At 38.2% G+C, this 13676-nt stretch overlaps 1 protein-coding gene and 1 long non-coding RNA gene across 2 annotated transcripts; both read left to right on the forward strand.

Annotated features, from left to right (window-relative positions):
- Positions 1-318: 318 nt before the first annotated feature.
- LOC131234993 (kinesin-like protein KIN-5D) lies at positions 319-2661 on the forward strand. Its single transcript, XM_058232042.1, has 4 exons — positions 319-576; positions 810-902; positions 989-1142; positions 2564-2661. Exons 1-4 carry the CDS (start codon positions 458-460, stop codon positions 2612-2614), a joined length of 417 nt encoding a protein of 138 aa, XP_058088025.1. The 5' UTR covers positions 319-457; the 3' UTR covers positions 2615-2661.
- Positions 2662-6916: 4255 nt separating this feature from the next.
- Positions 6917-8466, forward strand: LOC131234994 (uncharacterized). The gene is made up of 3 exons (XR_009165875.1): positions 6917-7026; positions 7216-7316; positions 8231-8466. It is a non-coding gene; the product is annotated as an uncharacterized LOC131234994 (long non-coding RNA).
- The last annotated feature ends 5210 nt before the right edge of the window (positions 8467-13676 follow it).

Raw genomic sequence — 13676 nt, forward strand, 5'->3', positions numbered from 1 at the left:
GAGGGAACTCATGGCTTCTGTCAGCAATCCCTTTTTCGCCCGGGCAAACCGCCATTGCAAGAAGAAGCTGCGCACAACAGAGAGAGAGAGAGAGAGATGTCTTCAAGTCTTCTTTGTTCATCCTGTCACAATATCGGTGCATCATTGTAACAAAGTTGAGAAAAAATTAGGAAGATAGCAATTTCTTGACTCAGTGAGTCAGTTGAGTTGAGAACCTTCTCACAAAATAAGTATGGACTATGGAGCATGATTTTAAGACTTGGCAGCGTGTACTGACTTGTTCAGTCCAGAGTAGATTCACAACTCAGCTGAGTCAGGGCCCTACATGAAGAGCCCTTTCCCATGAGTAATTTGTTTTTGCTTGAATGTGATGAAGCTTATCGATAGTTTACTGTTGTGAAAATTTGTCTCTTTGTCGGAGCAAGCTTCTTTTGATAAGAAGAAGTTTGTTACCTACATGAAGAAGTATATCAAGCTGTTGACTCCTAAGTTGGAGGGAGAGCATCAGGAACAATTTAAGAAGAACATTGAGGGAGCAACAAAGTTTCTACTTTCGAAGCTCAAGGACCTTCAATTGTAATTTCTTACCGATGTCTCTTTGCTTTATATATATATTTTTTATTTATATTTTATTTATTAATTCTGGTTTTATAAACATCATAGTATTTGTCATTAGAAAACATAGATATTTGTTCTTTTTTAGAAGCTTAATGATCTCTGGATTAAACTAATATTTGCCATTTATTTATATTAAATTCTTATCTAGCAAATTGTTATGGATATGCTCTCTGGATTTGGTTGCAGGGTAGAGCAAGGGAAGCAGGAGAGATCAATAAAAGCTTGCTTACACTTGGTCGTGTTATTAATGTACTTGTTGAGCATTCTGGTCATATTCCATATAGGTGTGAATCAGTGGCAGTTGATTGATTTTCAATTGTTGTCTTCATAATGTCGGTGTGAGAAAATGATGATTTCCTTGGTACAACAGGGATAGCAAATTGACAAGGTTACTGAGGGATTCCCTGGGAGGAAAAATAAAGACATGCATTGCAACCATATCACCTTCCATACACTGCTTGGAAGAGACACTCGGCACTCTAGATTATGCACACCGTGCAAAAAATATCAAGAATAAGCCAGAGGTCAGTAATGGGGACTGGTTAATGCCATTTGTCCACTATCTTTGAAGTCAAACATTATTTTGAAGTTTTTTTTATATATAAATATTTGCAGGTTAATCAGAAGATGAAATCAACATTGATCAAGGATCTTTATTCTGAAATTGATCGTCTTAAACAAGGTTGCTAATGTCTACTATTTTGGATCTCGATTGTCAATTTAAGTGAAACAAGACTTGTGACATCAGTTTCATCCTCCTGTCAAACAATTGGATGCTTGATGTCAATCTAATTAGATTAAAATTTGCATCTGATGGATACAATTTCTCATTATGTTTCTATTTATCAGTTCTTGCTACGATTTAATTTTTCTAGTTATTGACTTTTACACTTGAATGTCTTCCTGTTGTTCGACTTCAGAAACTATCATCAGAATTTGATGTTAGGTTCTAGAACCGTTTGTTAAAGATGAGAATTGTCGTCAAGTGCATGTGCCGATATGGCATACATGTGTGAGGTCCAAGTTCTCCATTCGCTGGGCCACAATCGTTGGATTGCCTGGCTCTAAAATTAGGCGGCATTGCTCCTCTAGTGGATCACTGGTTAGAAACAAAGCTCTAAATTACCGAGGAACCTGCATTTAAATAAACTGATGCTTTCTCATAGAATCATGTCTGGATGCAAGTATTATCCTTTTGATTGTTAGTTACAACTTGAATATTCAACAAGAATTCTTGGGTGGTGTGTTACAAATCAAGAACTTGTATCTCTCAAAAAACATCAAGAAGTTGTGTTTTTATTCTTAAATAAATTAAACCTGGATGTACAAGATTGTGGGTGTGAGGATTTCACATATGGCATTGGCATTTTGAAACTCTGTTGTTTGCGTTGCCTACCAAATAAATCATACATACTGTAACATCCCCCAATCTACTCGTGTGTTCAATACTTCTCAGCTTTTGTTATGCATTTTTTCTGTATGTTTAGATTCAGGTTTCTCTTTCAACTGATAACAAAATATGATTCACCTATCAACTCTACATAACTTTAGGTTCAAAAAGATCATTACTGTTAGCATTACAACTATGTTTACTACTTCAATTGCTTTCTGGACTATAATTTTGTTTAGAACTACTTGCTTCTTATCTCTTTTATTTTATTTTTTCCCTTTTCTTTTGCTACTAGTACATCCTACCTTTATTATCCTCAAGTCCGGAATATCAGCCCAGTCCAGAACTAAGTTGGGCCACAACATAGGGAACAAATAGGGTGGAAATGCTCACCCTTGATGTGCACCAATGCCCATCCGAGTTTCAAAACAGCCCGATTTTTTCCTTCATCCAGACCAGATGAAGGGTTTGAATGGCCTGGATGACATATACACAACTATCTTCCATGAATCTTTTTTTTTTCTAATTTATTTTTTCTTCTTATTGTGTTTTTAGAAGCAAATGACAGGGAAGCTGCAAAGGCCGCTGAACAGCTGCAATCCGTAGGAATTTCTGGCCGCTGCAATGGTGCAGCAGCAGCAGCAGCTACTTCATATGCAGATATTTTACCTTGTGTTGTTGGAGTTGGTTTTCTGGTATTTCTTGGAAAACTATTTTGATATTTGTTTAAATCTTAAATTTATATTGAAAAAACTTCATGTGCACGATGCTTGTGTTAGGCGTAGACATATTGACAAGTGTTGGCACAGTGTTGGTAAGTCATAATGCTGTCATTCAATTGATTCCTGAAAATTATTTTAGTTTGTAGACTCTAATATTCGAAGGAGCCAATGCATTCTTTTTTAAATATGATTCAAATTTATTGCCCTGAATGTCATCTGGATCTTATTTAACAAGTAAATTTATTAGCATTTGGAAGCAAGGCAATGGCATACAATTGAATGAACAGTTTTTCCAATTTATGTATTTGTTAGCTACTTCAACAACGATAACCTATTCCAATTTATTAGCATTTATGTACTTGCTAGTTACTTCACAACGACATGTGCACACGAGCTTGTCTTCCTAGACAAAGTCAGTTTAGGTTCCATGAGATCCTCCATTGTGAAGCTGTAGAGGTTTTTTTTTTTCTTTTTTGGTTTCCTTTTCTGTTATTCTTTTACTTGGCAGCCGTCCTGGCTGCCCTTACGATAGGTGCCCCAGTTCCCTTTTTGTTCCAGGGGCCGTTCGAAGGCCTCTTGTAAGTTGTACAGCTTTTCTATCAATGATATGGTTTCTTTAAAAAAAATACCATTTAAGTTGCTAAAAAAATAAAAATTAAAAAAAGCCTATCGGGTAAAATTACAGCCAAGCTTTTCAGCTCCAAAATGGTGAATTTGCTGATTTTTTATTTTTTATTTTTTTTATTTTTTATTTTTTTATTTTTTTATTTTTTTGTCTATCCGGACCAAATTGCTGATTTCTTTGGCATATATACTAAAACAGCCCTTTTTCCGGTCATTTTGCCTAGATCTTTATTGATGTCTAGAAACAATGCTATATATCCCAGTATACAAGTAATCTTAGGGATGAGATTCTGCTACATTTTCTTTCTCGGGGTTTGCTAAAATTTCTTTTAAAATCTTATATCGGACAATATAGGAAATAGTGGTGGTAGGTGGGATAGACAGACATCTGTTCTATGGAATGTGGAGTCCATTATGACCCTATTTTGATGATTGGGTGAGGTCTTGAATCATTTTATCAATCTACCTTTTAAAAGTCAACCTTGAATTGTTGAGACAAGGCTATCAATAACTTACCATCCATTAAGCTGTGTAAATATTACTCATATATCGTACATAAATATGTAACATATAACAAGCACTCAATTGTATGTGCATGGTTCAACCACATTTCAGTTATGTACTAACAAGTTTCTTCTCTTTAGTCAACATATAGTACAATCTAGGATGCTAAAAAACATAGTGGATCCCCATCGACAACGGAATGGACTATTTGGATGGTTGGGATTGCTTGATCGGTGTGATTATAGAGATGCTCCATCCACAACGGAATGGACCATTTGGATGCTCTAATAGCTGTACATAACTGTCACATATGAGGATTGATGAACCATTACCAATATTTATACTGTGAAAAACTAACATAGAGTATGCTTCTGTATTTATTAATGAAAAATATGACAGGGGAAGCAGGTAACATGAAATAATGGGTAAAAACATTCACTGATGATAAGTGTTACTGATTGCAGCCTGTTCACAAATGGATGGTTTGTCACATTTATTTTTCATGCTTACATAATGGGATACCAAAGGTCATATGTTTTTCACTCATATAGTCATATTACATGCACAATAAGCTTGAGCTTATGTAGAATATTTTAGGGTGCATTTGGAATTTCCTGTTCTCACACATGATTCACTATCATCCAAACACATGTGAGGTATGTTTAGTGTCTCCCAGTACATACTCTCCTCTGATTTGGGTGGAAAAAGAAAGAAAAAGGAAGCCAGCTTCATGCAAGTTCTGTTTTCGATGCCTTCCCAATTGCTAATTGCAAGTTTGCTTGGAAGTCCCTCAGAAACACAAAGTTGTTGCTATATCCAAATGCAAGTATTGATACTTTTATCATAATTTTTTAAACGCACATGTTATACTAAAGAAATGTATATTTGTATTGTAGCATAGCTTATTAAAAAATAACTGTACAGATGTATTTGCACAATATTGGTTCTTTTTGTTGCTAATTTTGATACTCGTTTCGCATATTTGCATGTTGGTTTTTACTTCTTGTTGCCTTTAAAAGTTTTTGTTATGCCATGCATGTGCTTTTCTATTGTGTAGACTTACCTTCTCAAAGTTTTTGGTATGCCATGCATGCGTTGATCTTAATAGTATGGTCGTCATGCACATAGACAGAAAATGCTTGCAATGAATGTTTTTGAGTACTAGGTGGCCTATTCATGAAAACAATTTCTCCATCCATAACACGCCTATTTATGATTTGACCAACTTTCAAATATGTATGTCCTTTTGAACCTTCCCTAATTGCATAAGTGGCTGAACCATCTCTGTATGTTACACATAATTTGTCATCCACTAGTTTCTGTAAATGATCCATGTTGTATGCTGTGACCTTCTCATCAAATGTGATCTTTTGAGCAATTTCTAATGGTAAACCGATTTCATGAATCCAATCCTTGAAAAAGGTGGGAATCACCAGGAAGGTGAATTGTCATGAAATCAACTCATATATGTTATTGGGGGAGCCACACCTATACACTGAGTCATACCATCAATTGTCTATTGATTTAGATGTCCTGCCTGATGAGTGGGTCAGCCTTATTTTCCCACTAGGTGATCATCATGGTATGGCCCACCTTATTATCCTACATATGTGATGCATTAGTGGAAAATAAAGGGTTGTGTTGAAAGTTCTCATAGGCTTTTTGTGATTATTTTTTAATGAATCTAAGTATTTTAATTCAATTGCAATAGTGCATCCAAACAAGGCCTGGTGATTTACCCTTCTCTGTTTCTTCATGTTGTTTCTACTGTACTCTCCCCCACCAATGTATCCTGTGGTGTTAGACTCCTTGGCTAGTTTTCTTCATTTTAGAAAATGGTGGTGACTCATCCTTCTCACATGTAGCACTGAAGTGCAGTTATCAGGTTGTCCAAATTGTGGGACCAATTGTGGATGGATCATATATCTACAATCACATTGATGGAGCAATCCTAACCATCCATTAATAGCTATTAAATGTATGGTCAAGAGTAAAATAGCTAGCTAGTCAAATTCAAAGGAAAAATAGGATGGCATATATGAGAAAGACTCACATACAGTTAGTTGGATCCAACTATCAGGTGGGGCGTGGGGCCCATGATGCATTTGTATGACATCTGTCCTGTTCAGCAAGTTGTCTCACCATGAAAATGATATACCCCAAAAGTTAGGTGGATCCAACTAATCAGGTGGGACACACCATAGAAAACAATGAACAACCATCCAAGAAACTCCACATTCATGTCTGGACAATTTTCTTCTTTTTTGTGCAAAACATGGTTCAGGGATTTGGGAAAAAGCTGAACAAATACTTATTTGCGTTTGTATACTTCTTTTTATTGCTTTTGTTTGGATAATGCATGTTGACAGAGAGTCAGGAGAGTACTGATATTTACTTGCAGCTTGTATTTTGTTTGTTTGTTTGAATGATTGATTTTGGATGTAGCATGCGGTAGAGATTTAGGAGAATAAGGACATATTTTTATGGACACTTCTATGTTTTATCTTTTGGTTGGGTATTATTCTTTTATCTTTTCGTATATATTTACAAGAAAGAAAGATTGGGACTTGTGTGCATTTTTATGCATTTCTTCTTTCTGTTGGATATTGCATATTCATTGAGAGTTAAGAGAAAGCATGGGAAATACCTTGTATTTATTGTGAATGGACCCTTGAAGAATATGTGCCACATTTTTATACTACTTTTTTCTGGGCGCAACATGTTTGTCTTTGTATTTTTATAGTTTTTTTCTTCTTTTTTTCCTTTTGGTCTTCCGCATTCAACATCTGTGGAGATTTAGGAGATTGGTAGGATTTTGTCTACTGTTTTTCTCTTTTTCTTTTTTTTTTTTCTTTAAAAAAAAAAAACCTTCTCTTTGGAGTATTGCATGCCTTTGAAGATTGAGTGGAAACAAGAGTTAGACATTATACTCCTGATCGGGTGCATATGTGTTTTGGTTGTTGGATAGCTGATTAGAATAATAATAGACATCTATGCTTCTTCGTTCCCCCCCCCACACACACACAAAAGAAGAGAAAAAGGTTAGCAGATTTTATGATTTTGTTCCTAATTCTTCCTATGTAATTGCCTCTATCACACATTTCAAGTCCTTTCCGTGGCTGTCTATAACCACCACAAAAGGATCTATCACGCATCTGTACAGAAAGGGTTAGTTCTTGTGAACCCACCCATCTACTCTGTTCTCCACCTCCACTCTTCATAACACATTTGTTGTGTTTCATATCCACATTGCACGGTTCTGTCCCTCGAGTTGGCATGCATTTGCAAGTAGTTAAAACATTTTCTTAGCGATGTAATCCAGAATATGTTGATAGGATATGTTGGTTCTTGTTACAGGACTGAGGGAGATTTGGGAAGTCCCAAGGCAGAAACTGAGGATGATGATTCGGTGGAGCTAGAGAAAAGCAATGTATTGTTGATGGGTCCAACTAGCTCGGGTATGGCCTCTGATTTATAAAGGCATCGAAGTGTTGGTTGTTTGCTAATTTATTTATCTGTCACATAATTCTTGGTTCTTTCCTTAAGGATCTGGGGAATTTTCTGCAGTTTCTAAGATCATATTGCCAATATTAAGTTCCCCATCTTTGATTTTCTTATGAATTACATTTTTCAAATGCAAATTAGAGTGGACTCTTGCATATTTAGTTAATGGGATTGTTTTTGAAGTTCAAAGCATACAACTTAAGATGTTTTGTGTTGTTTCTAAGATCAAGTTGTTGATGTATGCTATTTTTATAGGCATTGTGGTTTTAAACAAAAATTTGAGCAAAATTGTTGCTTTCGGGTAATTGAGACTGTTTTGAAGTTGAATGCAGGTGGTTTTATGGTTGTGTGCTGGATTTTAGGTTTTATTTCTTTTACTAGTAGGTACTGCACATGCAATGCACGGAGAGGCATCTAGACATCCAAGTTACCTAAATAACCTTTTATATGTTTGAAATCGCTTCCATCTTTCAAAAAAAAGTTTGAAATTGCTTCCAATGTCCTTTTAAAACATAAAGTTAATGACTCTCCAAAGACTAATGGTGTGGGTGTAATTCTCCTTATCTACTTAGTCTCTATATTGTAGAGACCATGCTCTTAATCTTTGATTTTCTAAGAATGGTTATGACTTTAGGCATTAATGTTGTTTTAGGGTTCAGATTGCCATTAAAGATCTCTTAATCTTGGGTATCCATAGATTGGTCAAAATTTACCATACACCAATGATTATTTTGAGCCATGATCTTGAATATGCATGTATTTAAGATGTTATCTGGACAGGAAAGTTGTTCTTTTCCTCTAGATCTTTAATATACATAGACTTTTTTTAAAAAAATAATAATAATAATTTAATTGAATGTGTTCACAGTTACAAAAGCGTCAGCTCTTTCTTGCCTGTTATATGGTGCTTGCTCCTTGGGAGGAGAAATGAATTGTGGATATGGCCCAAGTACTTTCAAGCTCTTGTAAATGAAAGCAGCTGCTCCTAAGGCATCTTCTTCTAAGAAGAAATCCAAGGATGGAGAAGAAGATGGTTCAAAGAAGAGAAAACCAAAGAAGAAAATGGATTCTAATGCACGAAAGAGAGTTATGTTTGCTTTCATGTTCTTCTGACAAGTTGAAAGAGATGCAAGTTGTTTTTGGTATGCCATGCTGGTTTTTGCTTCTTGTTGCCTTTAAAAGTTTTTGAGATGTCATACATGTGTTTTTCTATTGTGCAGGCTTGCCTTCTCAAATAAGTTGGTTCGTTCAGGACTTTGGAGAAATGGGTTTATCTAGAAATGGATGTGCGTTGATCAATGCACATCCATTTCTAGATAAACCCATTTCTCCAAAGTCCTGAACGAACCAATATATTTGAGAAGGTAAGTCTACACAATAGAAAAGCAAGAAATATATCATCCAAATTCAATGGATGATATATATTTCAATTTTTTTTTTTGAATTTATTACAATCGCCGATGGCTAAAAACCGTCGAAAACTCTGATGGTTTTGGCCATCGCCCTTACAGTCAGAAATGCTGACGAAAATCGCCAACGGTTTTGGCCGTAACCTTTACCGTCGGAAACGTCGACGGTTTTAGCCGTAAAAAATGCCGATGGTTTTAGCCATCACCTATACCATTGGCGATGCACTCTTTGTCGACAGACTTTGCAACGGCTAAAATCCGTCGAGGAACATCATTGTCGACGGTTTTTAACCATTGGCGTTGCCCTATTTTCTGGTAGTTGGTAGTCAGGCATCTGTTAGCTTGCCTAGGCTTTGCCTCGAGACAAATGATTCTAAACAGGTGGAGGGCCTTGATCGGTTGTATGGCCCTATGGGCCGAGCTAGACTAGCCTGAGCTTTCTTTGACGAGTCCCTCCACCCATACCAATTAAAGTTGAACATCTAACAAGGCTAGTACTACTTCTCTGCTTGGCGGAACACTAGTGGGGCCCTCATAATCAACCCTCCGACCTCCAATAAAAATTGGAAGGAAAAATGGTTCTGGTCCTCTGGGTGCTAGGAGACGACTGAGCCAGAATTAACTCAGCCCCTTATACCCCGAGCTTTCTCCGACCCAGGTCAGTATTTTTGCTATAGTAGTTGTCCTTTAGTTGGTCGGTTTCCACAGCCATTTAACCTTGTAACATGTATTTTTTGTTGCAGCTACTCTCAACCATCTTCCGTTGCTTAGCAGTGGGTCGCTGACTTAGATCAAGAATTTGTGGACGATTGATGGGGATACGAGGTCTTGGAGAGTACTAAACCAGCTCGAGCTACTCCTTAAATTGGGCTTGGACTCGGCACTCATTGGTAAGAACTTGGGTAAGATCTTTAACCGATCGAGCTCCACAACTTAGAATTTTCTCAAGAACTTTTTTAACGTATTGTTCTTGTCTCTTTTCACAGAGATGCCTGAAGCTCAGCCCTTACTCTGTCCTCCCTCTAAGGTTCATGCGCCCCCTCAAGATGAATCAACGGCTCCAAAGAAGAAGAGGCAGAAGACCTCTTCTAAGGCTAAGGGGAAGGTCAGCCCCTCTTGCCCGATTGTCCTAGAGGTCGAGGGAGAGGGCATGGAGGTGAAGACCTACTCTGGAGTGACTGGAACAGTTGCTCAGCATCCTCCGTTGCTCGGCAGTGGGTCGCTAACTCGGATCAAGAATTTGTGGGCGATTGATGGGGATAAGAGGTCTTGGAGAGTACTAAACCAGCCTTAAATCGGGCTTGGACTCAGTACACACTAGTAAGAACTTGGGTAAGATCTTTAGCCGAGCTCCACAACTTAGAATTTTCTCAAGAACTTTTTTAACGTATTTTTCTTGTCTCTTGACACAGAGATTCCTGAAGCTCGGCCCTTGCTTCGTCCTCCCTCCAAGGTTCATGCACCCCCTCAAGATGAATCAACGGCTCCAAAGAAGAAGAGGCAGAAGACCTCTTCTAAGGCCAAGGGGAAGGTCAGCTCCTCTTGCCCAATCATCCTAGAGGTCGAGGGAGAGGGCATGGAGGTGAAGACCTACTCTGGAGTGACTGGAATAGTTGTTCTAGAGAACATTGCAGCTGCTGAGGTTTAAGGGCCTTCTAAGCTTTCTACTAAAACCCAACCCTTATGGAGGGGGAAAGCCAAAGTGAGGTGAGGGAGCCTTCGCCGGACTGTGGAGGAGATCCTCCCCTAGGCATACCAACATATGGTCGAGGAGTATGTCAGCTTGTTTGAATCTTCCATGAAAACGGCTCTCGCACACACGTCGACAAGCCTTCTTGGAGTAAGTACATCACCCGGAGTTGATTTAAATTTTATTTCTAGTTGCTCATCTTCACTCCTCTTTCTTCTTTTCTCTAGTTCGCTCCGTGTGTATTGAGGGTGTTCACTGAGTTTGCTTGGATGTGTGATCGGGCGGAGGAGGCGGAGAAGTCCGAGCAAAAGTCAGCCCAGTTGGAGGCTCGGGCTTCAACTGTTGAAGCCGAGCTAAGGACTGCGAAGATGGCTCTTGAAGTGTCTTTCGCTGAGAAGGCTGAGGCAGTTATGCAGCTGGAAGAAGCCAAGGGCTGGCATGATGAGTGCCATGCTCGGCTCGTCGAGACCGAGGCAAAGCTGGAGAAGTTAAAGAAGGAGACCAAGGCTGTGATCACCTTGTCTCAGAAGGAAGTTGTCTAGGAGTTCGAATCATCTCAGGTGTTCCTGGATAAGAGGGATAACCTCTTTCACCAAGGTTAGTGTTTCGACTAGAAACGAAAAGCATTTGATTTGGGAGAATTTCTTATTTAACATCAATGAAGATTGAACAAAGAGAATATTCACCAATTTCATTTGTTCGGAGTTCATTAATATCCTCTTGATCCTTTGATTCCACAATAGAATCTCTTAATAAAGAGAAAAATACGCAAGTCAAATATAATCAAAATGTAAATTTTGGCAGCATTCCGGCGCGTTTTCATCAAATCTCCAGGGGAGACGAGTTGTGCGGGTTTCCCATGTTAGGATCCCTTGAAATATCTAAAATAGCCTAATCGTTTGTCAAAAATTTTAGCATAATGACTGCTCTTCAAAAATTACTCGTGCAACTTGTATAGGAGTTACGTGGCTGACGAGTTGCACAGGCCCACGCAACTTGCTATGAGTAGCATGGCCCTTCTTCCTTCTATCTGTCTTTAATACTTGTCAAAGAGACTAACTTCCTGAATATCTCCTCCTCTAAATGAGGGGGTGAGGGGGGTATTTATAGGCATCCACATGTGTGAGCCCTCGACTCATGTGCTATGAGCCCCACTTCGTATCACCAAATCCTCCTCTGATGAGACTTGTGCGCCCCAGTGCAACTTGGGTCCTGCACAAGTTGTACTACTTTTCCTCTCCTTTTCATGCCTTTCTCCAACTCTGTCTCTCTCTCTCTAATCAATTTTGGTACCCCAACAGATGCCCCCTTGATCTAAAATTTGATTTTTCTAAATCAATTTAAAGGATCAAACTTTTCATGGAGAACCTGAGTTGCGCGGCTTCATGCAACTCTCTGGCATTAGTCCTGGTCTATAAATACTGGTCCACTCAACTGTTCCTCACTTCAAATTCAATCTTCTAATCAAACCCATCTTGCGCGTAGGCTATCTGCGCTACTTGCATGCGCAACTCGCTCACCCTTGGTGTGATAAATTTTTATCTTGAAACCCTGCTAAAATTTATTTAACTTTTCTCTTCTTTGTCACCATGAGTCATTCAAAGGCTTCATCTTTGAGAAAAAGGAATTCTTCGATTTCTTCTGCATATGAACAATTCCCTTATCACATTTAGACTCATGTGGAGATTAATGAAAAACTACTAGAATTCCACCACCCATACTCGGATAAAATCATCTCTTATCCCATGAATCTTCAACGGCATTAGTCAATCCCTCATAGTGAACCTTCCACCCACCAAAGCCACCTTGTCTTTATAGATAATTGGATCATAAGAGAACCTCGAATCCTAAAAGGCCATATAGAAGGAAAGGATTTGCATCAGAAAACTAGCATAATATACAAAATGCGATTTCTATGCCCTTGCCATGATTCTTATCAGCCCTTTCCAACTCATTTCTTTAAGACTACTCGTCAACATTTCTTTATCAATCATGTCCCCTGGAGGACGAATGACTTCATAGTTGAGGGTCTTCTATCTCCTTGATATTTCTATAGTGCCTGAACCTGCGCTGCTGCTCGAAAATATACGGTCATTTTAGAATGAATTAATCTCTTTGATGCCATCGTGGCTACATCAGAGCATTTTTATGGAAACACGGCTATCTTCAGAGGCTTTCTTAACTTTTGGTCCCCTATAACCAACTCATTCCATCTTCCTTTGGGTGAGATGAGCATTACCTTATGGGACCTTTGCTGTATAGCAGGTCTTCCCATCATGGGTGACATCCTCGATATTTATATTCCTTCGAATGAGGAATTGTCTCATGCTTCCACAGAAGACAGTAAATTTGGGATTTTGAAGACTACTCTGGAACTTTTCAGTGAGCTGGTTAACTTTCCCCATCCTGAACGTATCACTCCTCTTGAATGGTTGGCTCATTTGTCTCACAAACTATGGTACACTTCTCTTCTCTTAATCTTTTCTCTTCAAATCTTCATCTTTCTTCTTAAATAACCCTATTATTTTACCTTGACAGCTTTGCAAGCTATAATCATCAGAATCTTAAAACCATCTGTGAGAATATTACAAACACCACCAAATATAGTCACTCTTGTGAATTAGTCACCTTCCTAGCTTATTGGTTAAGCTTGGTAATATTCCCTGGTTCGAAACAAGTCATTAGACCATCCCTTTTTGTAGCTACTAGTAAAAAAGCATTCATTACCTCCTTCAGTTCTATGTTCCTTTTATCGTGCTTTTGGTGATATAATTTTTGGGCCCATAGATTCATCACTCTAACCTTTTGTAACGCCTTGAAATTCGGGGGTCGAGTATAACTCAGCTCCCGAGTTCCAAAACATCACTTATGCAACGTATTTAATGATGGATGTATGTTGTCTGTATTAGTGCATAAAACATGGAATAGATTAAGCCAAATAGCAAATATAATTCAGGGATAAGTGAAGAAAGTAAGCGAAAGACTTATAGAAATATATGTGTACAAGTGCAAATCCCTGAAGTACATGTACATACCAGGTCATTCTGACAAGTGTTACTATCAAAATTACAAGTATCAATTTACATCATTTAATTCCCAAAAGAAAATCCCAGCATCCCTCGCATCAGAACGAGGCTCATTAGAACCCATCTGAAACTGTATAAAAGAGAAAGCAGCCTCATTATCATCCATCTCCCGCTCTGCCTCAGAGGTCG

Source organism: Magnolia sinica, chromosome 19, assembly GCF_029962835.1.
Source record: "Magnolia sinica isolate HGM2019 chromosome 19, MsV1, whole genome shotgun sequence".
Taxonomy (NCBI): Eukaryota; Viridiplantae; Streptophyta; class Magnoliopsida; order Magnoliales; family Magnoliaceae; genus Magnolia; species Magnolia sinica.

Excerpts from the sequence above, each read along its gene's own strand:
- LOC131234993 (XM_058232042.1), top strand. The coding sequence starts at position 458 with ATGAAGAAGTATATCAAGCTGTTGACTCCTAAGTTGGAGGGAGAGCAT. Across the intron at positions 903-988 it reads TCTGGTCATATTCCATATAG|GGATAGCAAATTGACAAGGT; the intron begins GTGTGAATCAGT and ends TTGGTACAACAG. Across the intron at positions 1,143-2,563 it reads ATATCAAGAATAAGCCAGAG|AAGCAAATGACAGGGAAGCT; the intron begins GTCAGTAATGGG and ends TTGTGTTTTTAG.